General features: G+C 39.2%; 1 protein-coding gene across 1 annotated transcript in view; it reads right to left on the reverse strand.

Annotated features, from left to right (window-relative positions):
• Positions 1-6,743: 6,743 nt before the first annotated feature.
• Positions 6,744-22,902, reverse strand: part of LOC117479802 (voltage-dependent calcium channel subunit alpha-2/delta-4-like) — a 97,981-nt gene continuing 81,822 nt past the window's right edge. Inside the window, 10 exon segments of the mRNA XM_034126886.1 lie at positions 6,744-7,069; positions 8,595-8,677; positions 9,180-9,295; positions 9,707-9,824; positions 10,063-10,083; positions 11,770-11,825; positions 12,253-12,305; positions 15,683-15,709; positions 15,711-15,759; positions 17,501-17,571. Of these exon segments, the coding sequence (XP_033982777.1) occupies positions 6,968-7,069; positions 8,595-8,677; positions 9,180-9,295; positions 9,707-9,824; positions 10,063-10,083; positions 11,770-11,825; positions 12,253-12,305; positions 15,683-15,709; positions 15,711-15,759; positions 17,501-17,571 (696 nt within the window). The 3' untranslated portion in view covers positions 6,744-6,967.

Genomic DNA, 22,902 nt, shown 5'->3' on the forward strand with positions numbered 1-22,902 from the left:
AAGATCTGAGTACTTCCACTAAAGTACAAGATCTGAGTACTTCTACTTTTACCCAAGGACAAGATCTGATTACTTCTACTTTTACTCAAGTACAAGATCTGAGTACTTCTACTTTTACTCAAGTACAAGATCTGAGTACTTCTACTTTTACTCAAGTACAAGATCTGAGTACTTCTACTTTTACTCAAGTACAAGATTGGAGTACTTCCACTAAAGTACAAGATCTGAGTACTTCCACTAAAGTACAAGATCTGAGTACTTCCACTAAAGTACTAGATCTGAGTACTTCTACTTTACCCAAGTACAAGATCTGAGTACTTCTACTTTTACTCAAGTACAAGATCTGAGTACTTCTACTTTTACTCAAGGACAATATCTGAGTACTTCTACTTTTACTCAAGTACAAGATCTGAGTACTTCTACTTTTACTCAAGTACAAGATCTGAGTACTTCTACTTTTACTCAAGAACTAGATTGGAGTACTTCTACTTTTACTCAAGAACTAGATCTGAGTACTTCTACTTTTACTCAAGTACAAGATCTGAGTACTTTTACTCAAGGACACAATCTGAGTACTTCCACTAAAGTACAAGATCTGAGTACTTCTACTTTTACTCAAGTACAAGATCTGATTACTTCTACTTTTACTCAAGTACAAGATCTGAGTACTTCTACTTTTACCCAAGTACAAGATCTGAGTACTTCTACTTTTACTCAAGTACAATATCTGAGTACTTCTACTTTTACTCAAGTACAAGATCTGAGTACTTCTACTTTTACTCAAGTACAAGATCTGAGTACTTCTACTTTTACTCTCAAGTACAAGATCTGAGTACTTCTACTTTTACCCAAGTACAAGATCTGAGTACTTCTACTTTTACTCAAGTACAATATCTCAGTACTTCTACTTTTACTCAAGTACAAGAGCTGAGTACTTCTACTTTTACTCAAGTACAAGATCTGAGTACTTCTACTTTTACTCAAGAACTAGATTGGAGTACTTCTACTTTTACTCAAGAACTAGATTGGAGTACTTCTACTTTTACTCAAGTGCAAGACCTGAGTACTTCTACTTTTACTCAAGTACAAGATCTGAGTACTTCTACTTTTACTCAAGAACTAGATCTGAGTACTTCTACTTTTACTCAAGTACAAGATCTGAGTACTTTTACTCAAGTACAAGATCTGAGTACTTCCACTAAAGTACAAGATCTGAGTACTTCTGCTTTTACTCAAGTACAAGATCTGAGTACTTTTACTCAAGTACAAGATCTGAGTACTTCCACTAAAGTACTAGATCTGAGTACTTCTACTTTTACCCAAGTACAAGATCTGAGTACTTCTACTTTTACTCAAGTACAAGATCTGAGTACTTCTACTTTTACTCAAGGACACAATCTGAGTACTTCCACTAAAGTACAAGATCTGAGTACTTCTACTTTTACTCAAGTACAAGATCTGAGTACTTCTACTTTTACTCAAGTACAAGATCTGAGTACTTCTACTTTTACTCAAGTACAAGATCTGAGTACTTCTACTTTTACTCAAGAACTAGATTGGAGTACTTCTACTTTTACTCAAGTACAAGATCTGAGTACTTCTACTTTTACTCAAGTACAAGATCTGAGTACTTCTACTTTTACTCAAGAACTAGATTGGAGTACTTCTACTTTTACTCAAGAACTAGATTGGAGTACTTCTACTTTTACTCAAGTACAAGACCTGAGTACTTCTACTTTTACTCAAGTACAAGATCTGAGTGCTTCTACTTTTACTCAAGAACTAGATCTGAGTACTTCTACTTTTACTCAAGTACAAGATCTGAGTACTTTTACTCAAGTACAAGATCTGAGTACTTCCACTAAAGTACAAGATCTGAGTACTTCTACTTTTACTCAAGTACAAGATCTGAGTACTTCTACTCAAGTACAAGATCTGAGTACTTCCACTAAAGTACTAGACCTGAGTACTTCTACTTTTACTCAAGTACAATATCTGAGTACTTCTACTTTTACTCAAGTACAAGACCTGAGTACTTCTACTTTTACTCAAGTACAAGATCTGAGTACTTCTACTTTTACTCAAGTACAAGACCTGAGTACTTCTACTTTTACTCAAGTACAAGATCTGAGTACTTTTACTCAAGTACAAGATCTGAGTACTTCCACTAAAGTACTAGATCTGAGTACTTCTACTTTTACCCAAGTACAAGATCTGAGTACTTCTACTTTTACTCAAGTACAAGATCTGAGTACTTCTACTTTTACTCAAGGACACAATCTGAGTACTTCTCAAGTACAAGATCTGAGTACTTCTACTTTTACTCAAGGACACAATCTGAGTACTTCCACTAAAGTACAAGATCTGAGTACTTCTACTTTTACTCAAGTACAAGACCTGAGTACTTCTACTTTTACTCAAGTACAAGATCTGAGTACTTCTACTTTTACTCAAGAACTAGATGTGAGTACTTCTACTTTTACTCAAGTACAAGATCTGAGTACTTTTACTCAAGTACAAGATCTGAGTACTTCCACTAAAGTACAAGATCTGAGTACTTCTACTTTTACTCAAGTACAAGATCTGAGTACTTTTACTCAAGTACAAGATCTGAGTACTTCCACTAAAGTACTAGACCTGAGTACTTCTACTTTTACTCAAGTACAATATCTGAGTACTTCTACTTTTACTCAAGTACAAGACCTGAGTACTTCTACTTTTACTCAAGTACAAGATCTGAGTACTTCTACTTTTACTCAAGTACAAGACCTGAGTACTTCTACTTTTACTCAAGTACAAGATCTGAGTACTTTTACTCAAGTACAAGATCTGAGTACTTCCACTAAAGTACTAGATCTGAGTACTTCTACTTTTACCCAAGTACAAGATCTGAGTACTTCTACTTTTACTCAAGTACAAGATCTGAGTACTTCTACTTTTACTCAAGGACACAATCTGAGTACTTCTCAAGTACACAATCTGAGTACTTCCACTAAAGTACACGATCTGAGTACTTCTACTTTTACTCAAGTACAAGATCTGAGTAGTTCTACTTTTACTCAAGTACAAGATCTGAGTACTTCTACTTTTACTCAAGTACAAGATCTGAGTACTTCTACTTTTACTCAAGTACAAGATTTGAGTACTTCTACTTTTACTCAAGAACTAGATTGGAGTACTTCTACTTTTACTCAAGAACTAGATTGGAGTACTTCTACTTTTACTCAAGTACAAGATCTGAGTACTTCTACTTTTACTCAAGAACTAGATCTGAGTACTTCTACTTTTACTCAAGTACAAGATCTGAGTACTTTTACTCAAGTACAAGATCTGAGTACTTCCACTAAAGTACAAGATCTGAGTACTTCTACTTTTACTCAAGTACAAGATCTGAGTACTTTTACTCAAGTACAAGATCTGAGTACTTCCACTAAAGTACTAGACCTGAGTACTTCTACTTTTACTCAAGTACAATATCTGAGTACTTCTACTTTTACTCAAGTACAAGACCTGAGTACTTCTACTTTTACTCAAGTACAAGATCTGAGTACTTCTACTTTTACTCAAGTACAAGATCTGAGTACTTCTACTTTTACTCAAGTACAAGATCTGAGTACTTCTACTTTTACTCAAGAACTAGATCTGAGTACTTCTACTTTTACTCAAGAACTAGATTGGAGTACTTCTACTTTTACTCAAGAACTAGATTGGAGTACTTCTACTTTTACTCAAGTACAAGATCTGAGTACTTCTACTTTTACTCAAGTACAAGATCTGAGTACTTCTACTTTTACTCAAGAACTAGATCTGAGTACTTCTACTTTTACTCAAGTACAAGATCTGAGTACTTTTACTCAAGTACAAGATCTGAGTACTTCCACTAAAGTACAAGATCTGAGTACTTCTACTTTTACTCAAGTACAAGATCTGAGTACTTTTACTCAAGTACAAGATCTGAGTACTTCCACTAAAGTACTAGACCTGAGTACTTCTACTTTTACTCAAGTACAAGACCTGAGTACTTCTACTTTTACTCAAGTACAATATCTGAGTACTTCTACTTTTACTCAAGTACAAGACCTGAGTACTTCTACTTTTACTCAAGTACAAGATCTGAGTACTTTTACTCAAGTACAAGATCTGAGTACTTCCACTAAAGTACTAGATCTGAGTACTTCTACTTTTACCCAAGTACAAGATCTGAGTACTTCTACTTTTACTCAAGTACAAGATCTGAGTACTTCTACTTTTACTCAAGGACACAATCTGAGTACTTCTCAAGTACACAATCTGAGTACTTCCACTAAAGTACAAGATCTGAGTACTTCTACTTTTACTCAAGTACAAGATCTGAGTAGTTCTACTTTTACTCAAGTACAAGATCTGAGTACTTCTACTTTTACTCAAGTACAAGATCTGAGTACTTCTACTTTTACTCAAGTACAAGATTTGAGTACTTCTACTTTTACTCAAGAACTAGATTGGAGTACTTCTACTTTTACTCAAGAACTAGATTGGAGTACTTCTACTTTTACTCAAGTACAAGACCTGAGTACTTCTACTTTTACTCAAGTACAAGATCTGAGTACTTTTACTCAAGTACAAGATCTGAGTACTTCCACTAAAGTACAAGATCTGAGTACTTCTACTTTTACTCAAGTACAAGATCTGAGTACTTTTACTCAAGTACAAGATCTGAGTACTTCCACTAAAGTACTAGACCTGAGTACTTCTACTTTTACTCAAGTACAAGATCTGAGTACTTCTACTTTTACTCAAGTACAAGATCTGAGTACTTCTACTTTTACTCAAGTACAAGATCTGAGTACTTATACTTTTACCCAAGTACAAGATCTGAGTACTTCTCCCCTCTGGTAGAGGTAAAGCCACTCGTATTAGTTTCATGTGATGCTTGTTAAATGTATGGAATCACCAAAGGGACAAAAAGCCAAAACTGCATTTGTTTTTGTTTTTCCTCGTACAAAACTCACAAATCAACAAAGATTCAAATCATCCATCTGAGCTGTTCTGAGCTAGAAGTCTTGGGTTGAAGGGGGAACAAAAACAGACCAAAAACAGAGATAGCTAAAATAAAGAATAAAATAGGTTTCTTCTTAAAACACATTGGTGTTGTTACTGCAGGTGTCCAGCAGGGGGCGACATCACTGCATTGATGTTCTACTAATTGATAAGAAGCTGTTCAAGCTAAACGTGTGTCTTTGAACACAGCATCACTTTAGTGACTGCATACAATACCAATTAGGACACACACACACACACACACACCAGGTAACATGAACTTTGTGACACCGTCTGTGTTCTATCACGTTATGATAGAAACAGGGACATTTCTGTATAAATGTATTAAATCTGTGAAATGTGAAACATCAGGAAACAAAGAGAGCTGAACAATAAATATTCTTTATATCAAAATCTGACAGAGTACAGTTTTAAAATGAAGGAGCTGCAATATTAATACAAATGTACTTTTCTGTAGAGAGTGGGGAAACAAACTGTAAAAACAGGCCAAAATAAATAGAAATGAATGTTTTCCACATTTTGAGCTAATGGGAGACATGTTTCCTGATTCTCTACAACAGAGTTAGTCAGACACAATTAAGAGAATAAAACCAGGTTATAAAACCAATAAGTTTCTTTAAATATCTGTAAAAAAAACTAATTTAAAATAACTTAAAAACCCACTAAAAATCTTTACCTTTTACAAAGAGGGTTTGTTATCAAATGTAATAATTCCAGCATGTTTAATCACCATATTTAATTCAATTTTATACCCAAAAGCTGCATTTATGGATCATTAACAATTCATACTTATATCAGAAATGTGACAGAAAAGATGTCAAACCACTGGAGTCTGATAAATATAAAATCATTGCCAGTGTTATCAGTTGCAAGTGGGAGTGGGAGTGGGAGAGGGAGAGAAGCAGCACTGTCTGCTTATTTGCAATGACGTAGCTCAAGCATTTATGCAACTTGATTTGAAGTCTGTATGTGTGAGGGGCAGCACTGTGTGTGTGTGTGTGTGTGTGTGTGTGTGTGTGTGTGTGTGTGTGTGTGTGTGTGTGTGTGTGTGTGTGTGTGTGTGTGTGTGTGTGTGTGTGTGTGTGTGTGTGTGTGTGTGAGAAAGAGAAAGAGAAAGAGAAAGAGAGAGAGAGAGCGCCAGGAATAATGCATCCCGTTTCGTGAGTGCACTGCACGCGTGCGCACTTGTGGCATTTTTTGGGATGACCTAATTCAAATAGCGTCCACCCAGTAAAAAAATCCCCACTACACCACTGGTTATAAGTCACCAATAAATACAAATATGTCGTTAAATGTAAGTTTCAAACCAGATTCAGGTTCATCAGAGACTTATTTTTACCTGAAAACTACAAAAACAATCTGGAAATGTCTTTATTTTTCCCGTTGAAAGTCAAGAGGATTCTTTCATTTATAGGAAATCTCTTTGAAAGCGTGACACGGGGCTGATGCGTTTTATACAAATCTAAAAGTGTGTTTTGTATTAAATCTTCTGGATGTGCTGCACTTAATCTGAGGATAAATTCAGGAGATTAATTCACAAACACACGTCTGCTTTCCACTAAATCATTTGGTATAAATAACAGCTTTGGCCTCTGAGTGTCCTGTTGACCTCATGGGAAAAAAAGTTAATGTTTTGAATGTAAAAGTCTATTTGGTGTACAATATTTCTGTATCAAAAAAAGCTACACAGATAATACATTCTTTGAGTGTAAAGCAACACGAGCTGCATGTCCGTCTATCAGATTTCCATCAGAGTGACGCCTCCTTGTTCCTCTTTAGTTAATAGTCCAGGAAAAGTCTTAATAAAAAGAAGAGGAATAGCCCTTTAAATCCTCCGCTGTGAGTCCTGTTGTCTCTGGAGGAAAGTGAAAATGTTCCTCCGGCTACCTGCTGGACGTTTGGTTATCCTGCTTCCTGATTGGTCCGTTTACGTCCAATGGCGGAGCAGCGTTGAGGCGAGCAGAGAAGACGACAGGATGCAGAGAGATGGGAAGATGGCCGCCACGCCGCCGCACTCCTTAGCATTTTCCTGAGAATTTAGACCGAAGAGTTCAACAGATATCTCCATTTATATAAGAATTACTACTCTTTTAAAGTGTTTATTTATTCATTATCTATGCACAGGGTTGTATTGACTGAATAAACAAACTGTCACTGTGGTTGTGAGCCGTGATGAAGAGTTACTCTGATCTGTATTTGTTTGTATTTATTGCAGTTCAGAAATACTTTGCTACGAGGAAAAGTACTGTGGAAAATACACAAAATAAGTCATAGTGCACTTTGTCGAAATAGAGTTAAGTATGTTAGAAAATATGAACAATTACTAGTGTACCGTGTCAGAGAAATAAAAAAATAAGAACAAGTCAGAGCTAGTATGTTTAACCTTTGGAAATGTAAAAAAAGGCAAAGTATGTTATGTCAAAAACAAGTTAAGTCATAGTATAGTATGTCGGAGAACACATAAGAGTCATAGAATAGTATGTCCAAAAACATGTAATGGCGCATTTCCACTACACGGCCTCGCTCTGCCTCGCTCGGTATGGCTAGGCCTCGTCAGGCCTCGTTAGGACTGGCTCACTTCATGCTGCGCTTCCATTACAGTTTAGGAACTGGGGTAGTAACTATAGTAACGCAGTGTAGGCGGAGCCGTGACGTCATCTTCAATGAGAACCCCAGAAACACAACACAGCCGTTAGCTGTTAGCACTCAGAGCTCACAGCTCCTCATATCTGTTCAGAAACTAGACAAAAGTTAAACAAGTACAAACCACAGACTGCCTGTGTCATGGAGAATACAGTCGCTGCTTTATTTATGTCTGTAGGCCGTTGTTGTGAGTGTGGACGGTCAGAGCATATACTGCGTTAGCTTAGCCAATCTCCATTTAGAAAACACGCATTTTAAAAGGTTTTTCGCCTGCCGTCTGTCTGCAGACTTGTCAAAGCATTAATTCATGGTTTTTACTAACCGGTATCAGTATGTTGTTACTTCGGCATCATTTTGAAACGTGTATTACAATTAAATCACGGTCAAATATGTCCATCTTGTTGTAGTTGTAGCCCCCTAGCCAGCGCTCCTCTCTCTAGTTTAGCATACTCAGCCCGACTCAGCCTGGTTGTTGGCCCGGAAAGAACCTCGATTTTATGAGGCCAGAAAAACTGTGAAATAGTACCCGATAGCCGGTACTACGCCAAGTGGAAACGCAACCAAAAACGGGCCGGGCCGGGCATGGCACGGCACGCTTAAAGCGAGCTCCGCGCTGTAGTGGAAATGCGCCATAAGAGTCATAGTATAGTATGTCGGAGAACATGAAAAAGTCATAGAATAGTATGTCGAAAAACATGTAAAATTCATAAAACGTGTGAGTCATAGTTTAGTATGTCGAAGAACATGAATAAATGAAAAAAGTAAGTTTAAATTGACTTAAAAGAAAACTGTGAAAGAAACAAAGTATAGTAATAATGATAAATATATTTTTAATGAATTTTCCTCCAGTTTTCTCACATACTATTAATATGTTGTACATGTAATAGAGTATCAATATGTCAGACACTGACCTTGGGGTGGTACGCGTGGCAGGACTCCGGTCTCCTCCTCACCTTCTGGGACTTCATCCTGTTGCACTTCACTGTGGCGTTATGTTCACTGACGTTAGGGAAAACACAACCATGGCATGTACCTGAACTCTGCACACAATACAATGCATTTCAATCTAATCTAATTTAATCTAAAAGGACATGCATGTAGAATCAGAAATCCTTTATTAGTCCCACATACACTGTACAGTATTTAATTTACATTCTGTTTTTACTTTCATTTACTCGACTTAACTTCATTTGCATTTACTTCCATCATTGTGTCTCTTACACCATTCTCTTACAGTATTTGATTTCAATTTCTTCTTGTTGTTCTCTTAAGTGTATTGTATGTTTCCCTCTTGAAGGAACCTTGGACTTCAGTATTTATTGCCAAAAACTGGTGAAAAATGAGGAATTACACAAAGAACACTCAGCAAATAACCACTATATATACCCCCCTTTTTACAGAAAAGAAACTACTGTATATTGTTGTGTCCCTGCTGCAGTGCAGTGTGTGTCCAGCAGGGGGCGCTGTAGGTGTTGTGTTTGAGGACTAAAGGATATATTTGATCTCTTTGGGCTCCAGCGGGATGGGTCCGTACTGACGGGAGCAGTCGCAGTCCGCCTGAGCCACGACCAGAATCAGATTACTGTCAGGGATCTGCTGCACCACGAACATCCTGAAACACGAGATTAACCAATCAGTAAACATCCTGAAACACGAGATTAACCAATCAGTAAACATCCTGAAACACACAGTTAACCAATCAGTAAACACCCTGAAACAGACAGGAAATCAACCAATTAACCAATCAATAAACATCCTGAAACAGGCAATTAACCAATTAACCAATCAATAAACATCCTGAAACAGGCAATTAACCAATCAAATCTTATAACTAAAAGTCATAATATCGTATAGTAGCTTTTTTACATGTCAAGAAGTGTGAAAACCACCCACTATGTACAGTTAAACAGGTGTGTGTGTGTGTGTGTGTGTGTGTGTGTGTGTGTGTGTGTGTGTGTGTGTGTGTGTGTGTGTGTGTGTGTGTGTGTGTGTGTGTGTGTGTGTGCGTGCGTGTGTGTCGTACTTCTGGCAGCGTCCACACTTGATCAGGCTGTTTGCCTCTCTGACCGACGAGTCGTACATGTAGCCGGGGTACGCCGTGTCGCAGGGCTGCAGCGCGTCCACCTTCTTCGTCTTGTGACCTGACACACACACACACACACACACACACACACACACACACACACACACACACACACACACACACACACACACACACACACACACACACACACACACACACACACACACACACACACACACACACACACAATGTGAGCACTTAAGCAAAACAAACTCCTACTAATTTAGCATCTAGTGAATGAATGACAAACATCACAATGTCTTCACCCCCCCCCCCACCACACACACTGTACTCACTGGTATGATAGCCGGCCTTGGCTGATTGGATGAAGATGGATCACGGTGATGATGATGGTGATGATGATGATGATGATGGTGAAGATGAGGCGGCCATATTGAAACAGAGTGTTTATAAATGAGACACAGAGCAGTGATGAGGTGATTAATGACTTAAGGACAATTACCAAAATAAAACTTTAACTTAAAGGGGACCTATCATGCAAAATGCACTTTTGTACGTCTTTTATACATGAATATGTGTCCCCGGTGTTCCAGGGAACTCACCAAGTGTCAGAAAACACAACCCTCTCTATTTTCCTCCATACCCAAATCTCTAAAAAAGGGGCTGCAACGGATCTGATAAAAACTGATCCAGATTTGAACACTGTCCTGACGTCAGGACGGTGGCGCTACGGCTATTGGGCCAACTCTCCACCTATCAGGGGAATGTGGGGTTGGGCCACGGCCGGCCATTGCCGCTCGAAAGCGCTGGAGACGCTGTAGTACATATGCCAGGCCTGTAAGTGGCGCTGTAGTCTGCCACAAAAGCAGCGAAGAAGACTTCCCGCGCATGGTTACCATGGTTACCCTTCTGTTTATTCTCCGCTGTGGCTTTCTTTCTCCCTCCCCGAGGCAAGCGTTTGCTCCCGCTGCTTTAATTCAATGCAATCCCTCCCCGTCGAGGCAAGCACTGTAATTCTCTCCGGTTAGTCCACCAGCAGATGACAAACACCCACCTCTCCGCCTCTTCCAAGGAACGAGGGGACCGTGCGCTAGAGTTTCAGTTTCAGTTTGTTTCGCCGGTCAAGATGTCCGTTAAAGTTTAAATCTTCCGGACAAAATTAGAAAAGTGCCGGTCAAAGGTCTTCTTTGTTATGTATTGAGCTTTAAAACAAATGAATAACGACTCTATATAATAAAACACGGAGGACGGAGATCTCTTTTTCTCCCCCTCTTCTGACAGCCCAGCAGCTGATCAGAGCACGGCTCCCCTCTCCTGCAGGGGGGCGTGGTCAGCAGAATCAGACCCGTAGACAGCAAACAGCACATAGAGCGAAATGAGGCATGGCTAAAATGCATGATCTGTTTGGTATTTTGAAAACAGAAACGTATAAATATACCTTATATAGGTATGGCCCTACAATATATCATTTAAATATAGCATGATAGGTCCACTTTAACTTCGATATTTTAATGTTCTGGTAATTCATACTTTTAGTTAACTCATTCTCAGGAGGAAATATTACAACGTTGTTTATTTATCTTCTTATTCCCCCCCCCCCCCCCCCCCCCCCCCCCCATGGCCTCTCTTCTTATTATAAAGCGTCCATGGGTTTCAGGAAAGGCGCTAAATAAATCCAAGTTATTATTATGAATATGTTGTTGTTTGTTTTACTGCACTGCACACCGCACAACTCATGAGTTCATATGCACATTTAGATGAATAATGCAGAATATAAGTCGATGTATAAATGATGTATAATAATATACAGAATGTGATATAACCAGCAGAATACCAGCTCCTCCTCAGCAACAATAATTCATTATATAGACATTTATTTATTAATGCATAATCCATTCTGCACAAAGAGTACTTTTACTTTAAGTATATATTTGATACTGACAGTTATGTATATTAACTTAAATGAAAGACTTATGTATCGAGATTGTATTGATTAATTAAAGTAAAATATGTGACACGTGTATAATGTTTAAATGTCTTACCGTCCACAAAGTAGTCAGAATGCCAGAGGCCGCAGAAGTTAAACTCCAGCAGGAACCTGACACACACACACGCACACACACACACACACACACACACACACACACACACACACACACACACACACACACACACACACACAACACACACACACACACACACACACACACACAGACAGACACAAAAAAGTGAGAACTTAACCAAAACAGACACCTTCTAATTTAGCATCCAGTGAATGAATGACAAACATCACAATGTCTTCACACACCTAACCCAGACACACACACACACACACACACACACACACACACACACACACACACACACACACACACACACACACACACACACACACACACACACACACACACACACACACACACACACACACACACACACACACACACACACACACACACACACACACACACACACACACACACACACACACACACACACACACACACACACAGATGTAAACTCACATGAGAGCGTTGGAGAGGATCCAGCGGAGGATCGCAGCGACAGCGTAAAACGGCTGAAGGAGAAACACAAAGATTACTTAAAGGGGACCTATCATGCAAAATGCACTTTTGTACGTCTTTTATACATGAATATGTGTCCCCGGTGTTCCAGGGAACTCACCAAGTGTCAGAAAACACAACCCTCTCTATTTTCCTCCATACCCAAATCTCTAAAAAAGGGGCTGCAACGGATCTGATAAAAACTGATCCAGATTTGAACACTGTCCTGACGTCAGGACGGTGGCGCTACGGCTATTGGGCCAACTCCACCAATCAGGAGGAGACAGCCACGGCCATTGCCGTTCGAAAGCGCTGGAGACGCTGTAGTACATATGCCAGGCCTGTAAGTGGCGCTGTAGTCTGCCACAAAAGCAGCGAAGAAGACTTCCCGCCCATAGTTGCCATGGTTACCCTTCTGTTTATTCTCCGCTGTGGCTTTCTTTCTCCCTCCCCGAGGCAAGCGTTTGCTCCCGCTGCTTTAATTCAATGCAATCCCTCCCCGTCGAGGCAAGCACTGTAATTCTCTCCGGTTAGTCCACCAGCAGATGACAAACACCCACCTTTCCGCCTCTTCCAAGGAACGAGGGGACCGTGCGCTAGAGTTTCAGTTTCAGTTTCTTTCGCCGGTCAAGATGTCCGTTAAAGTTTAAATCTTCCGGACAAAATTAGAAAAGTGCCGGTCAAAGGTCTTCTTTGTTATTTATTGAGCTTTAAAACAAATGAATAACGACTCTATATAATAAAACACGGAGGACGGAGATCTCTTTTTCTCCCCCTCTTCTGACAGCCCAGCAGCTGATCAGAGCACGTCTCCCCTCTCCTGCAGGGGGCGTGGTCAGCAGAATCAGACCCGTAGACAGCAAACAGCACATAGAGCGAAATGAGGCATGGCTAAAATGCATGATCTGTTTGGTATTTTGAAAACAGAAACGTATAAATATACCTTATATAGGTATGGCCCTACAATATATCATTTAAATATAGCATGATAGGTCCACTTTAAATAAATCTGAATCTGGTTTTTAATAAAGTGGAATTTATACATTTGACACGATGAGGAATGTTTTTATTTTATATGTCAAGACAAATTGAGAACACAAAAAGTGTGTCAAAAAATAATGTGTCAATAACATATATTTTAAAAAAACATCAACAACTTAGAAGATAAAATGTCCCAGAATTGCTATTAAATTATGTTTAATTAAACATATTTCAACCTTTTACTGAGTTGAATATAACCTGCAACTGCTGTTTATATGAACAAAATAACCCAAAACTAAAAAAACATCATTTTCTAAACTATATTTTATTGGATTTTGTTTAGTTCAATTTACTTTAACTTTTGATTTTAAAGGTCCCCTATTATACTGTTTCTCATCAATATATCACAGCTCTCAGATATATACAGTGCTGATTCTCTGGCTGTTACTTTAGATGAAAATAAGGAGCCCCTCCCCACGCCCCTCTGAGAGATATTTGGTTACAAAGAACACAATAGCCGCGTTCACACCAAGTACTTTGCCGTATTTAGTGTGGGCACTTATTACCCCAGGGCATTTAGTACAGATCGCGTTCACACCGGAATAAATTCCCTGAGGGAAGATTACGCAAATGAGCCACTGACGTCACTTCGTCTTCTTCTGCTTTGGGTTTACTGGCAGGCCGCAAACCACTTCACGGCGTATACTGCCACCTGAAGTCCCCGGCCGGAAGTCCCCGGAGTTCAGTAGAAGCTGCTGGGACTCCCAGCAGCTTCTACTGAAGCCTTCAGAGTAAATCGCCAGAACGCCGACACCTCCTCATCTCCACCGCTCCCATGTTTTATTTTGTGTTGCCATAAGTTAGTCTCGCTGCGTTTGTGCGCTGGGAGAATGCTAATGCTAATAATGCTAATGCGAGGATAACAAAATGGCGGCTCTACAAAACATTTCAGAGTTGTACGGGGGCGTGGTTTGCAATTCGCCCAGCCAATCAGAACTGGGGCACTTTTTTCTTCCAGGAAAGTACCATCTCTCAGCAGGCACTAAAAATGGGGGTAAAAGTTCCCGAGATGAAGTGCTCTTTTTGGTGTGAACGCGGCTAATGGTGCTCTAGGAGGAGATTCAGGTGATAAGGTGGGGGGGGGTTACCTTGGTTGGTGATTGGCTAATGGTTACACAAGACAACACATCGTTATGACATCATAAAGTGGCCAAAATCTGATCAGCTCATTTTCAGACAGGTTTTTATAAAAATGGATCAAAAAGAGAGAGAATCTTTGTTCCTGAAACTTTCAGAGTCTCTTTACACAGAGGGGACACATGTTGATGAAGAAGAGACATGAAGAAGAGGGGACACATGTTGATGAAGAAGAGACATGAAGAAGAGGGGACACATGTTGATGAAGAAGAGACATGAAGAAGAGGGGACACATGTTGATGTAGAAGAGACATGAAGAAGAGGGGACACATGGTGATGAAGAAGAGACATGAAGAAGAGGGGACACATGTTGATGTAGAAGAGACATGAAGAAGAGGGGACACATGTGATGAAGAAGAGACATGAAGAAGAGGGGACACATGTTGATGAAGAAGAGACATGAAGAAGAGGGGACACATGTTGATGTAGAAGAGACATGAGAAGAGGGGACACATGTTGATGTAGAAGAGACATGAAGAAGAGGGGACACATGTTGATGTAGAAGAGACATGAAGAAGAGGGGACACATGTTGATGTAAAAGAGACATGAAGAAGAGGGGACACATGTTGATGAAGAAGAGACATGAAGAAGAGGGGACACATGTTGATGAAGAAGAGACATGAAGAAGAGGGGACACATGTTGATGAAGAAGAGACATGAAGAAGAGGGGACACATGTTGATGTAGAAGAGACATGAAGAAGAGGGGACACATGTTGATGTAGAAGAGACATGAAGAAGAGGGGACACATGTTGATGTAGAAGAGACATGAAGAAGAGGGGACACATGTTGATGAAGAAGAGACATGAAGAAGAGGCACACATGTTGATGTAGAAGAGACATGAAGAAGAGGGGACACATGTTGATGTAGAAGAGACATGAAGAAGAGGGGACACATGTTGATGTAGAAGAGACATGAAGAAGAGGGGACACATGTTGATGTAAAGAAGAGACATGAAGAAGAGGGGTTTATATAATAGGTGACCTTTAATATAACTTTTTGTATTGATCTTATGTGTTTATATGTGTTTCCTTTCATTATTAGATATTCTTCTTATCTTTAGCTGTTGTATAAATATATTTATTAAAAAAAATTATCTTTTGTTTTAGTAAAAGTGCAAAACACTCATTTCCCCCAGGATAATAAATTACAACATTTATTTTTCATATTTCTTAACAATAATTAAACCAAATAATAAATGTTTAAACTCACGCTGAGCAGAGGCCGGGCACTGTTGCCCGTGGTGATGGGCGACCTTACACATCGCCTGGTAGTCAAACAACGACACTCTGCAAAAAACAAACAAACAAACAAATAAACAAAAACACAAAAAACATGTAAAAGCCACTTCAGAAACATCTCGTATTTATCTCCAGACGTACACAAGATCTATAATCCTTCATTTGGTATTTTAATGTATCCATTTCGATTTAAAACATCAATATGAGTTTAAAAATACTTCTAATCTATTTTAGACTGAGGTCGTAGAAGTACTCAGAACTTGTACTTGAGTAAAAGTATAAGTACTCAGAACTTGTACTTGAGTAAAAGTAGAAGTACTCAGGACTTGTACTTGAGTAAAAGTAGAAGTACTCAGATCTTGTACTTGAGTAAAGGTAGAAGAACTCAGAACTTGTACTTGAGTAAAGGTAGAAGTACTCAGGTATTGTTCTTGAGTAAAAGTAGAAGAACTCAGAACTTGTACTTGAGTAAAAGTATAAGTACTCAGGACTTGTACTTGAGTAAAAGTAGAAGTACTCAGGACTTGTACTTGAGTAAAAGTAGAAGTACTCAGATCTTGTACTTGAGTAAAGGTAGAAGAACTCAGAACTTGTACTTGAGTAAAGGTAGAAGTACTCAGGTATTGTTCTTGAGTAAAAGTAGAAGAACTCAGAACTTGTACTTGAGTAAAAGTATAAGTACTCAGGACTTGTACTTGAGTAAAAGTAGAAGTACTCAGGACTTGTACTTGAGTAAAAGTAGAAGTACTCAGAACTTGTACTTGAGTAAAGGTAGAAGAACTCAGAACTTGTACTTGAGTAAAAGTAGAAGTACTCAGAACTTATGCTTGAGTAAAAGTAGAAGTACTCAGAACTTGTACTTGAGTAAAAGTACTCAGAACTTGTACTTGAGAAAAAGTAGAAGTACTCAGAACTTGTACTTGAGTAAAAGTAAAAGTACTCAGATCTTGTACTTGAGTAAAAGTCAAAGTACTCAGGTCTTGTACTTGAGTAAAAGTAGAAGTACTCAGAACTTGTACTTGAGTAAAAGTACTCAGAACTTGTACTTGAGTAAAAGTAGAAGTACTCAGATATTGTACTTGTGTAAAAGTACTCAGAACTTGTACTTGAGTAAAAGTAGAAGTACTCAGATCTTGTACTTGAGTAAAAGTCAAAGTACTCAGATCTTGTACTTGAGTAAAGGTAGAAGTACTCAGGTCTTGTACTTGAGTAAAAGTAGAAGTACTCAGAACTTGCACTTGAGTAAAGGTAGAAGTACTCATGTCTTGTACTTGAGTAAAAGTAGAAGTACTCAGAACTTGTACTTGAGTAAAAGTAGAAGTACTCAGAACTTGTACTTGAGTACAAGCAGAAGTACTCAGAACTTGTACTTGAGTAAAAGTAGAAGTACTCAGAACTTGTGCTTGAGTAAAAGTAGAAGTACTCAGAACTTGTACTTGAGTAAAAGTAGAAGTACTCAGAACTTATACTTGAGTAAAAGTACTCAGAACTTGTACTTGAGTAAAAGTACTCAGAACATGTACTTGAGTAAAAGTAGAAGTACTCAGGACTTGTACTTGAGTAAAAGTAGAAGTACTCAGATCTTGTACTTCAGTAAAAGTGTAAATGTAGTGGAGTAGAAGTACAACGTAGCATCAAGTAAAAATATTCAAGTAAAAGTACCTCAATATGATCTTAAGTGCAGAACTTGAGTAAATGTACTTAGTTACTTCACACCACTGAGTATTAAGTCTTCCTGACATCTCTTATCTTCACGTTTATAAACTACATTTCTTTTATCCTGTCGTACTTTTTGAACATCCCCATCTTGATCAGCGACGCCATCGTGGACCCGTCCACCTCCCCGAAGAACCGACCCACCTGAGGGACAAAAACTTTATTAGTTTGTGACGTCAGAGACACAGACAGCAATTAAATCAGGAACCGAGCATTAATGCTACGTAGCGCTGCGGCTAACATGCACATGAGAGGGGTTTTGTTATTGTTTTGGTTGCAAATGTCCAGTTTCGAGGCGTTTGAGAGCTGTTTTAAGGTATTACAAATTGCCAAATTGTACTAAAAGTGTCAGAATGTCGCTCAAAACATTTGAAATACTTTCTGATTACTTGTCGGATGTTTTCTTCATAGTCTGTGTAATTGAAATGTTATCTTTTGAGCAGGAACCAGCCGTGTGGCATGTTTTTGTGATGAATTGAATGTGTACACTTAACACTTGTAGTTGTTGTTATCTGAGCAGGAAGCTGAGAGGTGCAGCAGAACACAAACAGATGGTTTAAAGTGAGATTTCAAGTGAGATTTAAAGTCTCGCCCTCGGCTGCAGCACATCTGAATTATTCAGAGCATTTTGTCTCTTTCTGTTCGGCTGCTCTCACTTTGTCTCCTTCGGTGGATTTTACCCACAATCCTCGGAGGTTTAACGTCAGGATGCTGAGTATTAACGTCAGGATAAAAACATGACTCTCTGTTTACCGACGGGGGGCAGAGGGTAAACGTGCTGCAGGAAACTCAAATATATCAGCAGCCGGTTAGACTCCTGCCAGACGCTCTGCACTGCTACAGCTGCAAATCCTGCATCTTTTCTGAACATTTTTAGACATATTCTTAATTTGTTTTGGGAAAGTTTTCGGACATGTTTCACAATTTTCTTTAAGGATATTTTCTGACTTTTTTCCACATAATTTCTTAGAATTTGTCAATTTATTTTGCATTGATTTGGAAACTTTTCCCATAATTCTCAGAAGGTTTTGAAATACTTTCTGACAAGTTTTCACTTAATCCTTTCAAAATTATTTTACCACAGTTTTTCACATAATATTTCTGGTATTTTTTACGTTTTCGACACATTTCAGACCATTTGACAAATATTTTTGGAACATTTTTGGGCATATTTCACACATTTTAGGGATTTATTTTCCTACATTATTCTTGTAATATTTAGTCTTAATTCACATATTTTTGAAGATATTTTCACAATGTTTTGCAGCACTTTACTGCTGTTAAACATTGTATTTATTGTAACTCATTTTATATACTGTTGGCTAGTTAATCTGCAGCAATGCACCATATTCTGTACATTTTTCAGACATGGTTTGCATGTTCCTTTGGACAATGTTTGCATGATTGTTTCCATTTTTCAGACATTTTATGTAAATATATTTTATTGCACATTTTTGTTGACATATTCCATGTATCTTGAACAATTTATTTCGGACATTTTTCACTTGATTATCCGAATGATTGTAATACTTTATTGTTCAGTTTGTCACACACATTCAAAATCATCTGGAGATACATGGGGATGAATGACTGTCATTTCAAAAAGTAAATACAACTGAGAAATGTAGTTAGTAGTAGTATAAAGATGCATTAAAAGGGCACTTCGTTATAGTATAGTACATGATTGTGGATAATATTTAGTGTTTCTCAGAGTGACCTGCAGTCTTCAGACAGGATCTTTGCTTCTTTCTCTCTCTCGCTGCCCTTCCTCTCTACGACACATTTCTTTTAGTCAGCAGCGACTTCATTTCTGTCCTGATTAAATATTTACCGTGCCCTGCAAACAATACGAGCTGCACCCCCTCACCAGGGAGGATTCTGGGTGTTTTTCCACTAGAAAAAACTTCCTGCAAAGTCCAGAGCTCAGCAGAACGTGGAGGAAGCACTTTATCATAATATCTGCTTAGTAAGGACTGGCAGACATGCAAACGATGAAAAACGAGCTACAGTGAGATATTTACAATCTGCCGCTGAAGCTGTACTTACTGATCACACACGTACTATTAACATTAATTAATCTCACTAAAGATAATCTGTTCTTGTTAGAAGTTACAGTCATTTAAAAAGAAAAACACTTTATTAAAGCATCTCCCCTCCAGCAGATGCACAAGATAGATTTATGTCCTGAAACTCACCATTTAATCATCCTAAAGTGGCCGTTTTAAGTAGGCCAATTTGTGAAAGATAAAGAGAGATGTTCAATTCTGACCATGCCGCCTCACTCTGAAAGCAGAATTAGCCTGTAGCTTTAAGCCTGTAGCCTTTAGCCTGTAGCCTTTAGCCTGTAGCCTGTAGCCTGCAGCCTGTAGCCTGCAGCCTGTAGCCTTAGCCTGTAGCCTGTAGCCTGTAGCCTGTAGCCTGTAGCCTTTAGCCTGTAGCCTGTAGCCTGTAGCCTGTAGCCTGCAGCCTGTAGCCTTTAGCCTGTAGCCTGTAGCCTGTAGCCTGCAGCCTGTAGCCTTTAGCCTGTAGCCTGTAGCCTGTAGCCTTTAGCCTGTAGCCTTTAGCCTGCAGCCTGTAGCCTTTAGCCTTTAGCCTTTAGCCTGTAGCCTGTAGCCTTTAGCCTGTAGCCTGTAGCCTGTAGCCTTTAGCCAGTAGCCTTTAGCCTGTAGCCTTTAGCCTGTTGCCTGTATTCTTTAGCCTTTAGCCTTTAGCCTGCAGCCTTTAGCCTGTAGCCTGTAGCCTTTAGCCTTTAGCCTTTAGCCTGTAGCCTTTAGCCTTTAGCCTGTAGCCTGTAGCCTGTAGCCTGTAGCCTTTAGCCTGTAGCCTTTAGCCTGTAGCCTGTAGCCTGTAGCCTGTAGCCTGTAGCCTGTAGCCTGTAGCCTGTAGCCTGTAGCCTTTAGCCTGTAGCCTTTAGCCTGTAGCCTTTAGCCTGCAGCCTGTAGCCTTTAGCCTGTAGCCTGTAGCCTGTAGCCTGTAGCCTGTAGCCTTTAGCCTGTAGCCTGTAGCCTGTAGCCTTTAGCCAGTAGCCTTTAGCCTGTAGCCTTTAGCCTGTTGCCTGTATTCTTTAGCCTTTAGCCTTTAGCCTGCAGCCTTTAGCCTGTAGCCTTTAGCCTGTAGCCTGTAGCCTTTAGCCTGTAGCCTGTAACCTGTAACCTGTAGCAGCCTGTATCCTGTATCCTGTAGCCTGTAGCCTGTAGCCTTTAGCCTGTAGCCTGTAGCCTTTAGCCAGTAGCCTTTAGCCTGTAGCCTTTAGCCTGTTGCCTGTAATCTTTAGCCTTTAGCCTGCAGCCTTTAGCCTGTAGCCTTTAGCCTGTAGCCTGTAGCCTTTAGCCTGTAGCCTGTAACCTGTAGCAGCCTGTAGCCTGTAGCCTGTATCCTGTATCCTGTATCCTGTATCCTGTATCCTGTATCCTGTAGCCTGTAGCCTTTAGCCTGTAGCCTGTAGCCTTTAGCCTGTATCCTGTAGCCTGTAGCCTGTAGCCTGTAGCCTTTAGCCTGTAGCCTGTAGCCTTTAGCCTGTAGCCTGTAGCCTGTAGCCTGTATCCTGTAGCCTTCTGTTTCAACCCAGTCTCACGGCATTTCGTGTTATAGTCACACATTGAATTTATTGATTCGTGTTCACCAACACGATTTTCGCATTTTTTTTCGTGTCACACAGAACGATTTTAAAAGCAATGTATTTCTATTGTTAGTATGTTTCGTGCCTGCACCAAATAATAACAAATTGGAAGGACATTTTTTTTTTTTTAAATACAGATTTCAGTATTCTGAGGCTCTGAGCCATTTCTTTTCCTTGCGGACGGCAAAAAAACTCAGACATAATACAATTTAAAATAAACGGGTTAGGGTTAGGCTTAGGGTAAGATATTGAGTAAGAAAATGTTTTTATGAACCACACAGCTTCTGGTCTTCCAAGACCCGACCGGACAAAAAGACGCGGTGCAGGCACGAAACATACTAGCAATAGAAATACATTGCTTTTAAAATCGTTCTGTGTGACACGGAAAAAAATGCAAACATCGTGTTGGTGAACACGAATCAATAGATTCAATTAATTTCGTGACTAATAACACGAAATGCCGTGAGACTGGGTTGTCTGTTGGACAAACTCTGCATTTGCTGCTGCTCAACTTAGCTCAAAGCTAGTTAGACTGGAGAAACTCAGCAAGAGTTAACTATTAAACTATTTTTAGTGGAACGACAGGCGCCGTTCCTGAGGGTTGGAAGCTAGCAGCACTGCCTCTAAAAGTGACTAAATCTAGCATTGTTTTAATCAATTCTTCTGGATATTTACCCCAAAATGTCCAGAAGTTTACTGCTGTTTAAAGTTGTGCTCATTTTAACCTCTTTACAAACTGTTGGCCAGTTCAATCTGCAGCAATGCATCATAGCATCACCATATGTGTGTCGTTTGTCCTGTGAGAAACACTGGCTCTACAAAGTCAACTTTTCATGAGTTTCTTCAGATTTGTGACGATGTGATCTCCAGCATTTGACTCATCCTGTGTGTGACTGTGTGTTGTTTACATGTATCTATGAGCTGCGTGTTGTTTACATGTATCTATGAGCTGTGTGTTGTTTACATGTATCTATGAGCTGTGGTGTTGTTTACATGTATCTGAGCTGTGTGTTATTTATATGTATCTGAGCTGTGTGGTTGTTTACATGTATCTGAGCTGTTGTGTGTTTACATGTATCTGAGCTGTGTGTTGTTTATATTTTCTATGACTGTGTGTTGTTTACATGTATCTGAGCTGTGTGTTGTTTACATGTTTCTATGAGCTGTGTGTTGTTTACATGTATCTATGAGCTGTGTGTTGTTTACATGTATCTATGAGCTGTGTGTTGTTTACATGTATCTATGAGACTGTGTGTTGTTACTGGATCTATGAGCTGTGTGTTGTTATATGTATCTATGAGCTGTGTGTTTGTTTATATGTAATCTATGAGCTGTGTGTTGTTTACATGTATCTATGAGCTGTGTGTGTTTACATGTTCTTGAGCTGGGTGTTGTTTACAATGTATCTATGAGCTGTGTGTTGTTTACATGTATCTATGGCTGTGTGTTGTTTACATGTATCTATTGAGCTGTGTGTTAGTTTACAATGTACTAGGAGCTGGGTGTTGTTTACATGTAGCTATGAGCTGTTTGTTGGTTACCATGTATCTATGAGTTTTGTTCTGTGTGTTGTTTACATGTATCTATGAGCTGTGTGTTTGTTTACATGTTCTATGAGCTGTGTGTTGTTTACATGTATCTATGAGCTGTGTGTTGTTTACATGTATCTATGAGCTGTGTGTTGTTTACATGTATCTATGAGCTGTGTGTTGTTTACATGTTTCTATGAGCTGTGTGTTGTTTACATGTATCTATGAGCTGTGTGTTGTTTACATGTATCTATGAGCTGTGTGTTGTTTACATGTATCTATGAGCTGTGTGTTGTTTACATGTATCTATGAGCTGTGTGTTGTTTA

Source organism: Trematomus bernacchii, unplaced genomic scaffold (genome assembly GCF_902827165.1).
Source record: "Trematomus bernacchii unplaced genomic scaffold, fTreBer1.1, whole genome shotgun sequence".
In the NCBI taxonomy this organism is placed as follows: domain Eukaryota; kingdom Metazoa; phylum Chordata; class Actinopteri; order Perciformes; family Nototheniidae; genus Trematomus; species Trematomus bernacchii.